Source organism: Chlorocebus sabaeus, chromosome 26 (genome assembly GCF_047675955.1).
Source record: "Chlorocebus sabaeus isolate Y175 chromosome 26, mChlSab1.0.hap1, whole genome shotgun sequence".
Classification (NCBI taxonomy): Eukaryota; Metazoa; Chordata; class Mammalia; order Primates; family Cercopithecidae; genus Chlorocebus; species Chlorocebus sabaeus.
The window spans coordinates 51,948,019-51,968,940 of record NC_132929.1 but is presented as its reverse complement, the minus strand read 5'-3'; the positions used below and the strand labels follow the sequence as shown (position 1 = coordinate 51,968,940).

Here is a 20,922-nt window from a genome sequence, read left to right as displayed (position 1 = left end):
TCTTCCTACCATTGGACAAGTACAAAGCTTTCTGGTTCTAGAGTCTGTCTCCATATTGCTGAATCAAGTTAAAGGATTATATCTGGATGTTAATAAAACTCAAACGTTCTTCATGTAGCTTCTATTTTAAAAACAACTACAAAATATTACTTTCAGATAAGAAAATATTAAGCTTCCACGACTATACATATGAATGACATTTTAAGTTAGAAATCTAAAGAATGCCCATAATTGGCACCTGGCTTACTAAAGGAGCCCTCTTTTGATAAAAATATACAATCTTTTTAAGGAGCCAAATCTAGGATTAATTTTGTCACCATACAACCAACCTATATCTTCACTTCAAATTAATATACCAGAACACTCTCCATAGTGGTACCCATCTATCCACTATATTATGTTGCAGAATTTTTTGCATAATAAATTCACACAGCACAAGACTCAAAAATGTCTACATCCTAAGTGAAAACTCTCCCTCCTACTTGTACCCTAAACATCCAGTTTCCTCCCATTCAACCCCCTTCCTCCACACAAGTTAACCACTATTACTAATTTATGTCCTTCTTTAAGATTACACAAAAATATTCATGTACAGCCCACTGTTATTAGCCATTGTCCCGGCTTTCCTTCACTAACAGTTGCATGCTACAGATACTGATCTGCCCCTTTTCTCATCTAGCATATCCTGGAGAATGTTCCAAATCAGTATAGAACATACCTGTTTTAAACACTGAAATATTTCTATTACATGGATATTCAAATATTTAATCAGTCCCCTATTGGTGGACATCAGGTTGTTGTCAGTATTTTGCTGTTATAATGTTGCCATGAGCAACCTTGTACGTATATCTGCTGAGTACTGGTAAAAATGTCCTAGAGTAGAGCTCCTGGGTCAAAAGTTATACATGCCTTAGTAATTTTGAGATAGTGCTAAATTGCCCTCTACATAACTACACAAATGTGTCTGCCCACCAGCCATCTGTAAGAGTGCTTTGATGCAGCCTCACCAGTGCAGTGCTTCAAATATTTGTAGATTTCTGACAATATACTAGATGGACTCCCAGTACAGTTTTAATTTGTATTTCTATTACTGAGTGAGACTGAGCATGTCTCCAATATGTTCATGAGCCATTTATTTCTATTTCTGTAAACAGACTTTTTATACCCTTTTCCTATTTTTTTAACATGTTAAATTTATGTAAGGACTTTTCCTATTTTTCTACAGGGTAGTCTTTTTCAACATCTAGAGCTCTTTAAAATAGTAAAGCCGGCCGGCACGGTGGCTCACATCTGTAATACCAGCACTTTGGGAGGCTGAGGCAGTTGGATCACCTGAGGTCGGGAGCTCGAGACCAGCCTGACCAACATGGAGAAACCCTGTCTCTACTAAAAATACCAAATTAGCCAGGCATGGTGGCGCGCACCTGTAATCTCAGCTACTTGGGAGGCTGAGGCAGGAGAATCGCTTGAACCCGGGAGGCAGAGGTTGCAGTGAGTCCGAGATCACACCATTGCACTCCAGCCTGGGCAACGAGAGCAAAACTCCGTCTCAAAAAAACAAACAAAAAAAACCACACACACACAAATAAAATAGTACAGCCCTGCCATAATGCACCTAATAAACTAAACATAAAATGTATAGTAACACGTTTTTCTTAACATTAATGAAAAAGTGGTTTTTTTAGTATTTTCACAAAAAGGACAAAAATAAGATTCAGAAACAAACTGTACATAAAAAATATATATACCCTGAAATTCCCAAATGACTGTGAAGTAGTCACTTTCCAACCCTACTGCCCACCACCCAAAACACAAGGAGAAAATAAGAATGTTGGCCTTCCCCAGTCTCAATATCAGTAGCAAGGTACTCAAACGCCCAGTTTAAACAAATGTTTCTGCAGAGGCTTTACTGTACTGTGGGTCTAGCCCTTCCTATTCTTCTAACTCACTGATTTCTGCTTGTATATCTTTAATAATTTCCCCATTCTGCTTTCCTTCAGGTTATTTTAAGAGACAGAGTCTTGCTCTGTCACTCAGACTAGAGTGCAGTGGCTGGATCTCAGCTCACTGCAACCTCCATCTCCCAGGTTCAAGCAATTCTCCTGCCTCAGCCTCCCAAGCAGCTGGGATTACAGGCATCCGCCACCACACCCAGCTAATTTTCGTGTTTTGTTTTTTTCTGGCAGAGATGGGTTTCACCATGTTCCGCAGGGTGGTCTCGAACTCCTGAGCTCAGGTCATCCACTCGTCTCAGCCTACCAAAGTGCTAGGATTACAGGAGTGAGCCACCGTCCCCGGCCTCCTTCAGGGTTTTTCATTGTCCTGTCTAGCAATCAGTTAGAGGCTTGATTCATTTTCATTCTTTTCTTAATGGCATAAGGATTTGGCAATGAACATTCCTCTGAGCTCTCCTTTAGTCTCTGATAAGTAATGATTGCATTATTGCTATTCTGTAGATATTCTGCAGTTTTAATTCTGAAGCCCTGTTTGACCTAAGGGCTGTTTGCATGAATTATAAAATTCCAGAAAGAAATATCTGTTTTCTGGTTTTATTATTAACTTATAGATTTAACTAAGATCAGAGAATGACATCTGTCCTTTTCTGTTTTTCAGTACTTGAGGTGTTCATTGAAAAAGATTAGCTTCTTGAATGTTCCAGATAGGAAGAGGGAGGGAGAAGAGGGGAGAGAGGAATAGATAGAATTCTAGTATTTTAATTATGGTTCAATTCTAAGCATTTTAAAATTTCATTTTACTTTTTAAAACCATGATTTACAGCTGTGTTTAATTTCCAAATTCACATAGCTTTTTGTTAATCTCTTCATTATTGCCTTCTAACCTTAACTGCTTCATATTTAAATGATATGGTGTGTATGGTACCAACTGTTTTTAAATCTTCTGATTTTGTGGATTTATAATTAATTTTTCTCCCATAGTCCATAAATGCTTGAGAACAATCTATATCTAATTATTAGGTACAGAGGTCTATGTCCATTATACCATGCCTGTTCACTGGTTATTCAAATCTACATATGGGCATTCTGTTTATCTGACTAGTAGTATGCAGGGTATGTTGAAATCTCCAACTATGATAGTGGACTTGTCAACTTCTCCCTGTGGTTTTATCAGTTTTTCCTGGGTATTTTTAGGCTATTTTGATAGGTACATAAAATATGAAAATTGCTATATCCTCCTAATTAACAGACTTATTATCAAATTGTTACTAATGCTTTCTGTTCCAGAATCCTATTTTGTTTGATACTAAAGCTACATCATTTGGTTTTGGTTAATGTATACTGGCATATCTTTATCACTCTCCTTTATAAAAATTTTCAACCTTTTTGTACCTTTATATTTTAAATATAAAGATTAAAACAGCTGGATTTTATTAATTTAATCTAACTGGTAACTTTAGTCCATTTACATTTGTTATGACTGATTTACGTAGACTTGCTTCTATCACCTTTAGAACTTCTATTTCTCTCACTTTCTAGTATAATTCTAATATCTCCTCCTGGGATTCCACTAAGACATATTTTAGACCTCACTCTGATCTCTCCCCACCAACCCCACCAACTTCTGCCCTATCATCTATCCCCATGTCTCTCTGTGTAACATTCTAATGTATTTTTTTGAGATAATCATGTAATCAATTAATTCTCTTCTAGTATCTAATCTACTGAGTTTCTTATTTCAACAATTACATTTTTTCTTTATTTTGAAACAGAGTCTCACTGTCACCCAGGCTGGAGTGCAGTGGCGTGAACATGCCTCAGTACAGCCTCCGCCTCCTGGGCTCAAGTGATCTTCCTACCTCAGCCTCCTGAGTAGCTGAGACTATAGACAGGTACCCCATACCCACTTAATTGTTTTTTTAGGGTGGAGGGGGGTATTTTTTGTACAGATGAGTTCTCACCACATTGCCCAGGCTGGTCTCCAACTCCTGGGCTCAAGCCATCCTCCTGCCTCAGCCTCCCAAAGTGCTGGGATTACAGGTGTGAACCACCATACCCATCTATATTTTTTATTTCTATAAGTTCTATTTCATCCATTTTCTTTTCAGGTCTTCCTCATCATTCCTGGCAGTCTTACTGCTTGCTCAATTTTATGATTCCATCTTTTTTTCTTTATTTTAGATTTCACATGTAACTATTTTCTCATAATTCTAATATCTGAAGTATGTGTTTTGTATCTGATAATTCCAACACTTACTGTCTTTGGGAAATATATCTATTATTTATTATTTCTGACAATTCTCAAATTATGTTGGGTGGACTACCTGAATGCTATGATTGGAGTGAATTCTTTTAATCTTTGGGAATCCTACAGGCTTAAATTAGAGATGCTTTCCTACAAAAAGTATCTGTGTCTGCTTCTGATGAGAGCTGTGGATACAACTAACATGAGACCACTTTACCATCTTGCATAATCCTGAGATTCTCCAAGAGATTTGGCTCCCCAACCTTGCTCATTTATACACAGGAGACTAGACTGCTTAGTATAGGTAGTGACTCACTTCCTCCTACCCTGGAAAAAACAAAACAGCTCTCTCATCCGAATGTGATCACAGTCTAGGGGATTCTATGTGAGAATAAGTGGAGGTTAGGGGCAGCAGGGAAAGACAGATGCTGACCACAGAAATAGGTCAGAAGCTGCCCTAAAGACTGTGTGCTCCAGGATTTCACTATTTAACTCAACTACCATTCCCTCCACAGTGAATGGAAGCTTCTGAGAGCACCATCTTGCCTTTAAACCACAAATTCTTGCTAAAAGTCATGGTAACAAACCTCTGGCTTTGAAAGGCTGTTTTATGTCCTAAAATTAATGTTACAGCCTATGTTTCATGTTAACTGAAAAAAAAACCAGCCTGAACAACATCCTTATGTCCCATGGCTTGCTCTCAGCTCCCCTTGGTTGGGCCTAGGGCAGCCAGCCTGTCTGGTTCCAATCCTTTTTCTGTCACTTGTCACCTCAGACAAGTTGTCTAACTTCTGTATGCTTCAGTTAACTCATCTACAAAATGCAGATAATAATAGCATCTACTTTTTAAGTTATTAAGAGGATTGAAAGAGTTAATAAAAAGTAAAAGATTTAAAAAAAAAAACTTGGTAAGAATAGGCACAGAGAAAAAAAAAGTAAAAATAAATAAATGAAAAGACTAGAGCCTAGCACATAAAAGCTTACCAGGAATTAGTTCTGTAACATGAACTCAATTTTTTAAAACTTTAAAGTACATGTAATTTTTAATTTAATTAGTATAGTATACATACCAATAATAAGTTTACAACTGTAGACATGTTTATCTACAGCAAATATAACAAAGACTAAAAGAACAGATATTAAATCATTAAGTGATTATCAATTAGTATCTTTAATTTTCTTATAATTCTTTATTTTCTATAGATCACTTTTGTAACAAGAAGAAAACAAACCAAATGAAAATGAAATTATCTCAAAAAAGAATTAACTCAAGACAGGAAGAAAGCTCATAAATATAAAATATATCTTATGGTTTATGTAAAATTCTTAACAAAAGTACCTTATTTGCTCCAAACTGCACTCTGGCTTTGCCTTTGACTAAGGTGGCATTTATTTGCATGATGACTGATTCTATTGAGTAGGCACTGCTCCAGCCCTACAGGAAGAACAAAATATCTCTAAAATACAGTAGTATTTCTGATTCCCACTTGGGAAGGCCTAACAAAATGGTATGTAACTCAACAGCAGCAAATCAGTGTTAAAAAGTCTATAGTCAAGGGGAAAAAGTAAAATTGGAACATTTCCAGAATCTCACCAAAAACAACAACAACAACAACAACAAACCAATGTTCTAAGTGCCCAATATGAGCAAATTAGAACCTTAAATAAAGGTCACTCTTAATGCCTATCCTAGCATAGATTCAGCAGCAAGTACAATGTCATTTTATTGGTTTACCTTTTCATTCTTGAAAGTAGAAACTATTTTAAAAATAAACTAAAATTTCTTTAAAAGTAGGAGCTATTAAAGAATTTTCTACTTACAATCTAATTTACATGATCAAAACACTAAATTGCAGGTGAAAATGGAGTACCGTAAGAAAAAAGTCACCTGTTTTGTGAGAAGTTCCATACATAATGCTCCTCCACCCAATACATACCTTAAAAAGAAAAAAGGAGTCATATAAAATTCTCGAGAATTATTCCTCCTTAAACAATTTCTAAGTGCCATTACCAAGAAAATATGCATACAAGTAAAGATGAGAAAATAACATGCAAACATGAAAACAGTTGTTAGGGATATAGGACTATGGGTAACTTAAAAATTCTAATGTTATCACGCTAATGTAATCCCTCTGAAATTCTAGTCAATTTTTTCTAATGGTTCTTAGAACATAATACTTTCAGATTTGTATGATATCGGTAACTAAGAACTTAGCCCTAAAATTCCAAAGAATAGGGGCAGAAGAACCAGTTTCCTTAAATGGCATTCGCGTGTTCTTTACATCTGAAACTCTACCATGATGTTACAGCCAAGAGTTTTTCCCGACAATGACATTGACCTTACCCTATCCATGCTATGAACATCTGCATGGCTTTATGGTTCAAACTGGTTTTACCCATTCTGTTGTGAGAATCAAATGGTTCTGACCATGGAGCTCCTCTCCGGAATTCCTTAAGCTCTTTCTAGGCCTGAAGATTATTCTCTGAACCAAAGATAACTTCTGGGGATGTACCAAATCTCCCATTAGAAAATCATTATTAGGTAATGATTTTTTAACCTTTATCTTTCTCAAACAAAATTTCATTTCTCCTTTAAATTTCAAAATACATAAATATCATGCCTAAAAAATCAAGGGAATGATAGTTTTAGAACAAAAACTGTGGTAATTTTGAAAACACAAAAGCTAAGACCACTGATAAGGTCTATGAGGACACCAAGTCCACCACAAATTGTTCTGTCCTCTGGGGCTCTGCCCACGCCTTTCCCTTGTTTGAGATTCCTTCTGCTTCCTACCCTTCCAAATGCTGTATTTCCCCCCAGAAGACTTGCCAAGACCACTCTACCCTGCACATCTTCCACTCCAGCTAACCAAAGGCATCCTTGTGTCGCCTAACCAAATTACTTTGCAGAGAAGGCATCTAAAAACTTTTACTGTAGACCACTAACATTAATAATTGTTATAGTGACAAAATTTAATAATAAAATTAGGGAAAGAAGTCCTCTTCAACTCCCCCATCCTGGAGAATCCAAGCAAGTGTCTCTCCCCACTTGCTTTGCCCAAACCCTAGGACCTTTCAAAGTGAAAAATTAATGGAAGGGAAAAAAACCTAAAATAAAAACTCTCCAAAAACTTAAATTCAGAAGACTCATGGGATTAATTTTTTTTTCTTTGTGTATTCTATTTCTCAAACATAGAAATCTATCTTCCACTCTTTAACTCTCCTACTGGGCTAAAAGTATTGTACGTAATGTGCACTCACTGATTTAACAGAATTAGAAGATCCAGGTAGTCATTTAGATTTTGGTTCCACAATTGCTCAAAGCTTAATAATCGGTTAATGAGTTAACACCACACATGATCTTCAAATTTTGGAAATGCTGATGGTAGACAGGAACTTGTTTCAGGAAAAGGAAGTACACAGTAGACATTTTACCTATTATCCAACCACAACCACCTTTCCTTTAAGATACCCCACTCTTCCTTTGAGGATGCAGAGTCTTAGGAGGTGGGAAGAAAGGGAGTTTTTGGATTTTCAGGTCAAAAGAAAGTGCATTTGTACGAGTACGTAATACCTACACAAATGTTTGTTGAACACAAGACGAGCAGTTCTAGTACCTACACAAAAAGTAAGATAACTAAACTTTTCCTTAATATACACTTTCAGCAGCATTGACATTTAAAAATGGTCGATTCTACTTCTGTATTAAATGGCATTCCTTTTGTCAACATGTGTTCCAAATTCTTACTGCTCTTTGCCTCCAAAGGGTTCCTGCTGAATACTGAGACAGTTCAAGAATACTAGGGAAAAAACATTAATGATCTAAGTAAGGGTCATCTAAGGATAACATGCCATATGTATGGACACAGTAATACAGTATTTCAACTTTAAAAAAGTTCAGTTGCCAAAGTTGTACAGCAAACACTATCCTAAGCTTAGTCTCTTCGGATATTTCATTTAAAAATCACTGTAAAAAACACAAGTCACAAAAAGCCATATTTTGTATGATTCTATTTATATGAAATGTCCAGGACAGGCAAATCTACAGAGATAAAAATTAGATGAGAGGTTGCCAGAATCAATGGTGGGGGAGACGGGTATAGGTAGTGACTGCCTATCAGTACAGGGTTTATTTTTGAAGTAATGAAAATGTTCTGAAATTAGGTAGTAGTAATGGCTGCACAACTCTGAATATACTAAAAACCACTGAATTGTACACTTCAAAGGGTGAGTTTTATAATATATCAACTGTATCACAATAAAGCTGTTAGTTTAAAAAATGTTTGGCTATGTCAAGAAATAAAGAAATAGGGTCATAACTAGAAGATGTGGGATATGAAATACATAGAAAACTGCTCAATAATCTATCTGGAATCACACAATGCTTAAGCTTTACCCTGACTGAGATGGCAAGCTTCTACTTCTTCCCAAGTCAGCAAATAATTCCTCCTCCTCACTTAATAGTTCACTATGAAGACCAAGCCATTTTGATTTTGCCTCCAATGAGCTTTCACATTTCACTCCTCCTTCCACTCCAGTGACTACCAAACCAATGTAGGTTCTCCTCACTTCACTCTTAAGACAACAGCGTGGTCCTCAACTACTGTCACACTCTTCTAGGCTCTGTGAGCACAATGTGTCTCATATTCTCTTCTGCTATCACCAGATTTACTTTACAATAGTTTCTTTACTGTTACTCCCATTTCTCAACCAGTTATACAGAAAGATGAATAGCCAGGGTGATAGTTTACTTAGCAGAGGGGAAAAAAAAAGGTCTGACCAGTCCACAGAACTGTTTAAGTACAAGATATTACATCAGCACTATTTCCTACAACTCTTCTACATGAGTCCTACCCTCCTTGTGTTATAGCTCGAACTGGTCTGGTATACTTTGAGTATCTCATTCTCTTTGCTAGATACCTGATTGTGTTTATTTTTCACCTATGTAAATCATTTTCCTTCAACCTCCACCAGCTGACCAAACCCCATTCACATTTCACTGCCTAACTGGGATCCCACCTACTTCATGAAGTCTTCAGGTCACTGTTGCCAGAGCAACACTTTGCTGCTTTAAACCTCTGATAAATTAAGTCCATAGTTAGCATTTGATAATCAATGGAGTACTTAGTACTTTTAATCCCTTCATACACTTGGCATTTGGTATAATGAAAAACACTTTATTAGGAATCAGAAGATTTATTGGAGTAGGTCACAAGCTGACTTGTTATTCAAATTATTCATCTGAATAATGAGAACAATAACACCATGGCAAAAAAGAATCAATTAAGAAACTACATAACAGATTTTAAAATTGAAAATGGCATTATTCATAACTTCATGTATTTGTCTCTACTCTAGGCGGTAAACTAAGGTCATAAACTTAAATTCTTGGAATTCTTAACAATAAAATGTTGAAAAGCTATACTGGTCAATTTTATAATCACATTTTAAAATGTTCTGATAAAAAAAAATTTTTTTGAGACGGAATCTCGCCCTGTTGTCCAGGCTGGACTGCAATGGGGCAATCTCGGCTCACTGCAACCTCCACCCCCTGGGTTCAAGCGATTCTCCTGCCTCAGCTTCCCGACTAGCTGGGATTACAGGCACCCACCACCATGCCCAGCTAATTTTTGTATTTTTAGTAGAGACAGGGTTTCGACATGTTGGCCAGGCTGGTCTCAAACTCCTGACTCAGATGATCCACCTGCCTTGGCCTCCAAAAGTGCTGGGATTACAGGCGTGAGCCACTGCATCTGGCTGATAAAAATGTTTTTATATATTTATTCTGAATTTGCAAATTTCTTCCAAATCTTTTCCTTGGTCATTTTTTTTCTCTAAGATTTTTAACAAAAAATGACCTGTCTTCCTTTTCCCATGCTTATGGGAATACTGAGTAAACATACACACTTTTATAAACAAGCACATAAAACTAAAGCACAATAGTTGGCCGGGCACAGTGGCTCATGCCATAATCCAGCACTTTGGGAGGCCCAGGTGGATGGATCACTTGAGGCCAGGAGTTTGAGACCAAGCTGGTCAACATGGTGAAACCCTGTCTCTACTACAAATACAAAAATTAGCTGGGCATGGTGGCACATGCCTGTAGTTCCAGCTATTCAGGAGGCTGAGGCAGGAGAATGGCTTGAACCCAGGAGGTGTAGGTTGCAGTGAGCCAAGATTACGCCACTGCACTACAGCCTGGGCAACAGAGTGAGACTCTGTCTCAAAAAAAAAAAATTAAAGCACAATAGTTATGTCATTTCTCCCCAGTCAGTAAAGGCTTCGTTAAAGATATTTTAACATTAAACTATGAAAAACATACGAACTATGACTTGGTGGCTAGTAAAAGGCTGGTGGTGTGAGCAAGAGAAAAGTTAAAAATTTACTATTTTTCAGTCTCGTGTTTATTTTGTATATGTAAATACTTGGCTGGGTTACCTAACATTCAACTTCCGAAACTTATCGTTAGGTTTTATGACAAGAGAAGTACTTTTTATAGCAATTTTACTGCCTGATCCAAAAACAGTCTAGGGAAGCTTTAGCGGTAACAAAATAAAGCTGTACACAATTCTAAACAACTGTTTCACACCCAACCTGGGACTTCCACTCACTGTAATAGTGTATTTGTGATCAACTTTGTAACAACCTGTCAAAAGGAGACCTCTAACATCTGCTCACAAAGGAATCCCTTCAGCATCTCCTGCTCTGCAGCACCAAACACATGAGAATCACTCAGAACTCTGGATTTCCAACAGAACAGCATTTCCCAGAGAGTAAGCCAGAGGACACCGTCCTCTGAGATGCTATCGTGTAAATTATTAAACAATTTTGGGAAAAATAGAAAACAGCATTAAGCCTCCAAGAAGTCCTTTGGTAAAAGATATTTTGAACCTGGTTTCCCCAAAACCTTGCAATCCCCTCAAAACAAATATCTATTAACAAACCACTAGGCTGGGTGCGGTAGCTCACGCCTATAATCCCAGCACTTTGGGAGGCTGCGGTGGGTGGGCAGACCACGAGGTCAAAAGACCGAGACCATCCTGACCAACATGGTGAAACCCCATCTCCACTAAAAATACAAAAATTAGCTGGGCATGGTGGCACATGCCTGTAGTCCTAGCTACTCGGGAGGCTGAGGCAGGAGAATTGCTTGAACTCAGGAAGGCAGAGGTTGCAGTGAGCCGAGATCACGCCACTGCATTCCAGCCTGGTGACAGCAAGACTCCGTCTCAAAAAAAGAAAAAAACAAAACAAAAAACTGTATTAGTGCTTAACATTTTGGGAGCTATGGCAAAGATTAGGTTGGAGGTGTCAGGTAAGTAAACTCTTAAGAAACAATATTGAAATATATAAAATTTAAAGAAAAAATTAAAAACAAAAAAGAACAAAAATAATAAAATAATTTTAAAAAACAATATTGGGCCAGGCACAGTGGCTTAGACTTGTAATCCTAGTACTTTGCAAGGCTGAGGTGGGTAGATGGCTTCAGCCCAGGAGTTCAAGACCAGCCTGAGCAATATGGCAAAACCTCATCTCTACCAAAAATACAACAATTAGCTGGGCATGGTGGCATCCCAGCTACTCAGGAGGCTGAGGTGGAAGGATATCTTGAGCCCGGGAGGCAGAGATTGCAGTGAGCCATAACTGCACCACTACACTCCAGCCTGGGCAACAAAGACAGAACCTGTCTCAATAAATAAATACATAAATAAATAAAAATTATATTGCTTTACCATGTGGCAGAACTCAAAATGAGCTCAGCATATCCATATGTAATACTAAGGTTAAAAAAAAAAACACACATACTTTTTGTTTCTCTGAGCTTTATAGATGGACACCATGCCCAAATAACTATTCTGTAGTATCAACAGCAAATTAGTATGTATTTTGACTACAAGAAATGATTCTTAACAGGATTTTAGCCCCCCAAAACACATATATAAGCATGTAAAGCAAATATAACTAAAAATAACTGTAGGAACAAAGCTCTTCTGGAGAAAGTTCTGAAGTCTGATATAGTCACTCATATTTTTACCCTAAATACAACTATTACTACCTCAACCATAGAAATGATCAAAGTAAGGGCTGGATATATTTAGTTTTTAATCACCATAATGTAGATTATGTCACATAATAGAATTAGTCAGCCAAGTGTTTGAAAATTCTCAAGTTAAACTGCTCATACTTTGAGGGCCTACTGAACATTTCATAAATAACCTAACAAATTGTGATCTTTTCCCCCTCTTCTGTAAGACTTCCAACCACAAGAAGCAGCAATACAATTACCATTTGACCCTACTAAACTGCAAGTATTACCTGTAGAAGTAATTAGCCAGTTCCATAGGTCCATGAGATTTCCCATGATTATCCCTAGAAGTACCAATTAGGATCACAGGCATGTGGGGACTACTCTTTAATCATAACACTCTCTAAACCCTCAAACACAATTTACATTTGAAAAACATTAGCTTTTTTAGGGTAAAAATATGTGTATATATATGTGTGTGTGTGTGTGTGTGTATGTATAAATACGTGTGTGTATGAATCATTAAAAACTCTACCTCTCAACAATATAATGCTTTATAATCAATGGTTCTAAGTGTGGGCCCAGAACAACAGTATCATCTTCACCTGGAAACTTCTTAAAAATGTAAATACTCAGGCCCTACCACAGACCTACTGAATGAGAAACTCTGGGACTAGCTCTCCAAATGATTCTGGTGCACACTTAAAAAAAAAAAAAAAAAAGGGCAGGCCAGGCACAGTGGCCTCATGCCTATAATCCCGGCACTTTCAGAGGCCAAGGTGGGAGGATCACTTGAGCCCAGGAGTTCAAAACCAGCCACGACAACATAGTGAGACCTCGTCTTCATAAAAAAAAATTTTTTTAACTGAAAAAAATTTTCTTTTTAAGTAATTGCTTACACTTACCCTCCTGAGAGAACAGGTAACACCACTCGAACAAACGGAGGATCAAATGGAAAGTTATCCTAAAAAGCAAATAAGCAAGTTTAATTAATTTTAAGAACATCCTTAATGTTATATTATTTAGAAGATTTTAAAAGATACTATAAAGAATGTGTACATTTATTATCAGATAATGGGTAAGAGTCATAAAATTAGTACTCAAAACCAAAATGAAAACCAAATCAAATAAAAATGAAGTTAAAATCAGCCCCAAACAGAACAGTGTTATGGTAAACTGATGAAACACATGAAGGGGTTCCACTTCACTAGAACTAGATAAAGGAACCATTCCAATAATGATAGACTAGGTAATTTAGATCAATTTTCTGACTGAAAACTAGAAAGGTGAACAAAACATAACAATTTCAGGGCTAAGAAAAGGGAACACCAGAGAGCAGGATCTTTTTTTCCCCCCTTGGGTTTTCTTCCAATTACAGAAGAGAAAAAGAAGAGGTTCATAAGCTGAGCTAGAACTCACAGCCTCACAGAGCTCACAGAGAGATAAACATTGCAGCCCAGCGTTCACCGAGGAGAGGCCCTGCTAAGTCTCCCACTCCTAAGGTTGTGACCCTGAAGAACCAACTGCAAATTGCCCTGACAGGGAATGAGGCCAGCTTGAATCATCTCAATCCCTGATTGCATGAGGCAATCCTGGGTTGCTAATTTCCAAGCCCCTGGCAGGGGCAAATATAAATCCTCTCTGGAGAAGATTATCATCCAAGGCTTCAAATTAGTTCTATAATTTTTCATATATAATGTATATCACTAAAAATAAGCCACATGAGACAAAGACAAATAGAAAACAAGAGAAGCAAATAATAGACACATAACCACAAGGGGTCAAGATAATACAGTTAACTCTGTTGAACATAAGCAAGGAAAGAAAAGACAAGACTGAAAGCCTGGTAGAGAAACGCAAATTATAAAAATGAACCATATGGAAATTCTAAAATTTAGAAATACAACAGCTGACATTAGTAGCTTAATGGATAAGTTTAACCACAGCAGTAACTTAGCAGAAGAGAGATTCAGTAAACTGGAAAATAGGTCAGAAAAACAAAATGGTAGAAAATGCAGAAAATAAAAAAGATAGTGAAAAGTTTATCACATACGTAGAGTCCTGGAAGCAAAAAAAGAATGGGACAGAACCAATACCTGAAGATATGGTTGTTGATAATTTTCCAAATCTGATCAAAGACTTCACAAGATTTAACCACCATAAATACTTCAAGAGAAACAATGGAAGCTAGGATAAGAGAATGATATATTTGAGGCACTGAAAGAAACTGCCAACCCTAGAAACTTACACTCCATGAAAATAATCTTCAAAAATGAAATAAAGGCCAGGGACGGTGGCTCACACCTATAATCCCAGCACTTTGGGAGGCCGAGGCGGACGGATCATCTGAGTTCGGGAGTTCGAGACCAGCCTGACCAACGGGGAGAAACCCCGTCTCTACTAAAAATACAAAATTAGCCAGGCGTGGTGGCGCATGCCTGTAATCACAGCTACTCAGGAAGGTTAAGGAAGGAGAATCGCTTGAACCCGGGAGGCAGAACTTGCGGTGAGTCGAGATTGCACCACTTGCAACTCCAGCCTGGGCAACAAGAGTGAAACTTGGTCTCAAAAAAAGAAAGAAAGAAAAATAAAGGTTTTTGTTTTCATCTTCAGACTCACACTAAAGGAAATACTAAAGGTTATTTTCAGACAGGAGAACGAGAATCCTTAATGAAAATGTGGAGAATAAAGAGCATAAAAAAGAGCAAATGTGCATGCGGATCTAAATGGATATTGACCAATTACATAATTATGTGTAGAGTTTTAGATAAGTATAGAATTAAAATGCATGATGACAGCAGCACGTATATGGCAGGGAGGACATGACCTCAGTGTTCTAAGGTCCTTGTATTGACAAGGAAAAGGAAAAAATATAAATTTACAAGTTTATATTAGACTTTGACAAGTCAAAGAGATATTGTAACTGTAGGGTAGTAAAAAAGAAGAACTACCATGCTGACAGAGGTACGAAACTAGAGTAATAAAAAAATCCAAAAGAAAGATGAAAAGGAGTGTGAAGCAAGAAGGACAAATAGCAATGAATCTGTAAGATGGAGATTCAGACCCAAGTATCAGCAATAATGAATGGGTCCAATTAAAAGACAAGGATCATCAGACTTGATAAAAATATATGAAGTGAGGAAGATGATAGAAGATGAGGGATAAGAAGAAATCGTTTTCTAACTTGCAATAGAAATGTAAGATTATCCACAAGAGGCCGGGCGCGGTGGCTCAAGCCTGTAATCCCAGCACTTTGGGAGGCCGAGACGGGTGGATCACGAGGTCAGGAGATCGAGACCATCCTGGCTAACACGGTGAAACCCTGTCTCTACTAAAAAATACAAAAAACTAGCCGGGCGATGTGGCGAGCGCCTGTAGTCCCAGCTACTCGGGAGGCTGAGGTAGGAGAATGGCATGAACCCGGGAGGCGGAGCTTGCAGTGAGCTGAGATCCAGCCACTGCACTCCAGCCTGGGCGACAGAGCGAGACTCCATCTCAAAAAAAAAAAAAAAAAAAAAAAAAAAAAAAAAAAAAAGATTATCCACAAGATACCAACTTAATGACACAAGATAGCAACTTAACGACAGTTATTATAATCTACTTTCAAATAAAATAGCTCACCTTTCACCTATATTTAACAGACATAATGAAAGGTATAGAGGTTGATGTAAAGCTTAGTAACGTACAACTTCATTTAACCTCCTATTATTTAGAAATTTAAACATGTGAATCCCTAATGACTACAAAACCTCTTCATTGATTATGTATGATTTAATTCATTGTAAACATTTCAGAATAACTCTTCCACATCAAAATCTGGGGACTCTATTCCATAAAGTCTATACCCTGGAACTCAGGAATCCATATTTTACAGAAATAAAAAGTTCTTCAAGGAGGAAAAAAAAAAGGTTGAGGGTGACTGTTAAAATGAAGTTTCAGTTACCTTAGTATATATTAACTCAGAAACAGACTCTCAGGCTCTATAAGGATATCAGAAAGTTATCTGAGATCTTAACATCTTAGCCGTCTAAGTTATTCTTAAGGAAGAGGCACATTCTGTTTTTTAAAGACTGCATCACCAAATGGCTCTAAATAGTTACAAATCACTTCCTTACACTGAGTTGAAAATCGCCTCTTTGTAATTTGCCTTACTAGTTTTATGCCGTGTTCACCAAAAACAAAGAAAAACTAATGCTTCCATATACACAGTCCTTCAAATAGTTGAAGACAAGCTAACATCAACCCCCATGTTCTCCTCTCCAAATCCACAATTTCGCCAGCTATCCCAGGACACGGAATACAATCTCTTCCCAATCCCGGCAATTATTCTCTAAATGAACCTAAGTTTATCTAAACAGACCATTCTTAAAAGTACTACCTCAGAATTCAATTCAGTAATTCAGATGCTGCCTGAAACACCAAAAAGTGACTTCCTTAAAAGCATAGCAAGTTGGATTTACTAAGTTGCTGATCAGGTCGCATTCCCTCCTGCATCTTTGTGTTATGCTTTATCTCAAGTTCCATTTTTCTTATTATTCAAGTTGTCACCATGGGCATCAGAGGCCATAAATATACACTGTTCTGGCTCTTTCCTGTAAATCTTTCTGAGTCATACCTGCTATCCTCCAAAGTCTGTGAATCCCGATACTAATAACTTGGCAATTCAGTTTAAGGTCCTCTTCATAAGGTCAGTTAGCTCAAGGCAATCACATTCTTCCCAGGTCTCTTAAGAAATACTCCAACCCCAGAAAAGGCCCTTCTTTCTGGTATCAGGAGCCATGGTCCAGAAACACAAATCCAATAGAAATTCAGCCATTTACCTCCCAGATCGTCCCCTCCCTGAAGTTCTACCTAGAGCAGGAAAAAATAATGAAAACACTACCTGCAGTCACAAATCCTCCAGTTTCCTGTCCAAGATTTCATATTCCCGTAAAGATACCCCTAAAAGAGGAAGTGACAAGGGAGGGGCACACCGGGGGCTACAGGGACTAATTTAAAAAAAAAAAAAAGGGTTCTATTTCTAAAGTTTGGTGTTAGGCATATGGACATATAATTTAAATTTTTAAAAAGAAAGATACCTTCCTTTTTGTGTGTTTTTTTTGTTTTAGGCCTGGGTGCTTCATTCATTCCCCCATATAAATTAGTAAAAATGTAGCCATTAGCAACTTCAGTCAATATATACTAGACTCATACTTTAGGAGGACAACCCAGTTGACAACCACAACAGTTTCTACAATAACAAAAGTGAGAGATAATACTGACATTTGGGTCACTTGAAGGAAGTTCAATCCTAAGATATATTCCCAAGGAAAAACATACACATAAAAAAGCTATGTAAGAAGCTTTTAGAAAATTATTACTATCCTTTTTGTAAGTACAAAAGCAGCATTGTTTTTTTCATCAAAATATCTCATATATCCACAGATTTTAAACCATAACATCTTATCCAGATCCATAATTAAATCATGCCTGTAATCCCAGCACTTTGGGAGGTCAAGGCAGGTGTACCACAAGGTCAGGAGTTCAAGACCAGCCTGGCCAACATGGTGAAACCCCATCTCTACTAAAAATACAAAAATGATCTGGACATGGTGGCACATGCCTATAATCCCAACTACTTGGGAGGCTGGGGCAGAGAATTACTTAAACCTGGGAGGCAGAGGTTGCAGTGAGCCAAGATTATGCCACCACACTCCAGCCTGGGCAACAGAGCAAGACTCAGTCTCAAAAAAAAGAAAAATAAAAATAATAATTAACATTTGTTCTAGACACCACTGCTATTCTTTAACCATTATTTTTAGCATCTTAAAAATGCTAGGCCAGGTGTGGTGGCTCATGCCCATAATCCCAGCACTTTGGGAGGCCGAGGCAGGCGGATCACCTGAGGTTAGGAATTCAAGACAAGCCTGGCCGACATGGTGAAATACCGTCTCCATTAAAAATACAAAAATTAGCCGGGTGTGGTGGCATGTACCTGTACCTGTAATCCCAGCTACTCAGGAGGCTGAGGCAGGAGAATCTCTTGAACCCAGGAGCGGAGGTTGCAGTGGGCCAAAACTGTGTCACTGCACTCCAGCCTGGGCAACAGAGCAAGACTCCGTCTCAAAAATAAATAAAATAAAATAAAATTTATAAACCCTTACGAAATATAACACATAAATTCAGAAAAGTACATAAAATATAGAGATATACCTTAAGAAGCTATTGTAAATTATGTGCCCATGTAACCACCAACCTGGTCCAGAAATATATTCCAGCCAGTATCCAAGAAGCTTGTACAGATGTACCTTTCAGTTCACACCTCCCTACCTCCCACCTAGATGGACTCCTTACCCTAACCTGTATGTAATCACCTCTTTGTTCATCCATGATTAAGTGTTTCTCAGTTTTCTTTCCTTTTCATTTTTGCCCCCCTAAGAAGCCTTTTTAGAAGTTTTCTTCCTAATTTTACCCCCCCTGCTCCACGGAATTTTAACACCACAGATAAATCGTATATCTGTTTATGTTCTGTGGCCCTTTGGAGGGCAGCAGACCATTTTAATAGCTAAGATTGTTTTCACTTCAAAGATCAATTTTCACTCCACTGCAGGTGATATTGCCTCCACTAAGAATGCACGCCCTAACCAACATTAGTTTTACCTATTTTTGAACTCTATATAAAGGAAATTGTACAAAATAGGTTTTGGAGTACAGTCTCATTTACAACTGTGTTCAAGATCCACCCATCTTGTCCCACATAGCTGTAAACCATTTTATAAACACCACATTTCTCCATTTTATTGGAAAGAACACTTGGGTTTTCTGTTTAGGGCTATTATAAACGATGCTTCTCTGAACACTCCTGTGTCTCCTGGTACACCTAATTACTCATCTCTTACAGAGAATATGTCTACGAGAATCCTGAATCATAGGGTATGAGTATCTTCTACTTTACCAAATTTTTTTCCAAAGCACTTGTACAAATATACGCCCCCCCATTGGAAGTATATGGGGTCCTGTAACTATTTTCTTACCTTAAAAGAGAAGTTAAGCAAAATATATTCTATGCCTTCTTTTTCTTTTAAGATCTGAAGATCACTGTGCAAAGGACTATCAGGGTCAACCCTAAGAATTACAAAACAAAAAAACAGTTCAAATAAAAAGTTAAGAGATTTTTTTTTTAACTAAACTCAAAAATGAACTAGTCTGACAGCTAAAATAGAGCACCTAGGGTAAGTTCCAGAAAGAGAAGGTCTAAAGCTGCTCTTTATCACCAGGAAAAATAGAGGTCATTATAGCTTCCAGCTCCTTGGGAATAAATGTCCAAAAGAGACCGTAATACTCTAAATCTAATCTAATAAGGGGTTCAGAGTTTGCAGTCATTCTAAAGGAAAATAGTCACATGTATATAATTTTCTTATTAAACTTATATTATTAGCCAAAGGGTTCAAGGAGAAAAGTTTGCCATGGACCGAACTACGAAAAGTTAAATCACTAAAAAAATCCGTATTTTTCTACAACTGTCCTATATATACAGATCCAATTTGAATCCCATCTCCCCGCAACATTTTTTTTTTTTTTTTTTTTTAAAGAGACAGGGTGCCTCATTCTGTTGCCCAGGCTGGAATATAGTGATACAATCATGGCTCACTGCAGCCTTGACCTCTGGAGCTCAAGATCTTCCTGCCTCAGCCTCCTACCACCCCCAGTAGCTGGGACTACAGGTGTACTCCACCATGCCTGGCTAATGTTTTTTTTTTTTTTTTTGTAGAGATGAAGTCTTGCTATGTTGCCCAGGCAGGTCTCAAACTCCTGGGCTCAAGAGATCCTCTCACCTCAATCTCCCAAAGTGCTGTATATATTTCAAATATAAACTGGTTATCACAGTCTCATGAAGTTATTAAATATACTTTTGTTTCTAAGTTCCCCTGCTCTAACTCCATAAAACACTTTATCCCACAGCTGGTCCTTCCTTTCTGTCCTTCCTCTTTCTCACTTTTTTATTAAGCCTCAGAAACAGCTCATTTAAACAATCTAAGAACTATTTCTATAGAAACAAGGTCTAAAGTTCTAAGTAAAAGTCATAGTATAAAGGTATCAAGTTAGAAGGAAAATAACCTCCACTGTGATAATCTACCATTGTGAAGAGTGGGTTAGCATTAAAAAGTCACTTACTTCTGCAGTTTAACATGCCAGTCATATAAACTGTCATTTATGAGTTCCACTGAATAAATCCCTGTTAAGATACACAGCATGTTAGCTACTCTTCATTTGATCATATAACTATTACTATAGTATAAATGTATAAACTAAATAGTCAACAAAAGCTAGGAATTTTTCTCTTAAAACATGGAACGACTAAGCTATATAGTAAATATTACACCACTGCAGCTGAGTATCTTATGCCCTTAACAGATCATTACAGCCATCAATTGAGAAGATTCTTTAATGAGTTGAAAAACTGCTTACCGTTTAGTCTGACTGAAAAAAAAAGATTATGCAAAATTATAGGTACTTAAGACTTTTCTTCCATGAACATATATTTCTACAAAGACGGAATCCTTCTACGTATGTTGTTTTATAATGTCTCTTCAACTTTCAGGGACCTCTTTCCAAGTTAGTATACCTAACTCTATTCACAATCTTTTTAATGACTTTGTAGTAGTTTATTTTATGGATATGCTTTAACAAATTCCACCCAATATCTAGTTTTTTTC

The 20,922-nt window shown here is 37.4% G+C and overlaps 1 protein-coding gene across 8 annotated transcripts in view; it reads right to left on the bottom strand.

The window, feature by feature from the left end:
• UBE2Q2 (ubiquitin conjugating enzyme E2 Q2) overlaps nucleotides 1-20,922 on the bottom strand; it is a 58,519-nt gene that overhangs the window by 4,296 nt on the left and 33,301 nt on the right. For 4 of the 8 annotated variants that reach the window (XM_008015791.3, XM_008015789.3, XM_008015788.3 and 1 more), the window contains 5 exons: nucleotides 20,381-20,441; nucleotides 19,240-19,330; nucleotides 13,132-13,190; nucleotides 6,089-6,137; nucleotides 5,540-5,635 (listed from right to left, as the gene is read on the bottom strand). In XM_008015791.3, the coding sequence (XP_008013982.1) occupies nucleotides 5,540-5,635; nucleotides 6,089-6,137; nucleotides 13,132-13,190; nucleotides 19,240-19,330; nucleotides 20,381-20,441 (356 nt within the window). Of the gene's footprint in view, nucleotides 1-1,424; nucleotides 1,524-5,539; nucleotides 5,636-6,088; nucleotides 6,138-13,131; nucleotides 13,191-19,239; nucleotides 19,331-20,380; nucleotides 20,442-20,922 lie in introns of all 8 variants that reach the window. The other 4 variants (XM_073012350.1, XM_073012349.1, XM_008015795.3 and 1 more) reach the window with 3 other exon arrangements.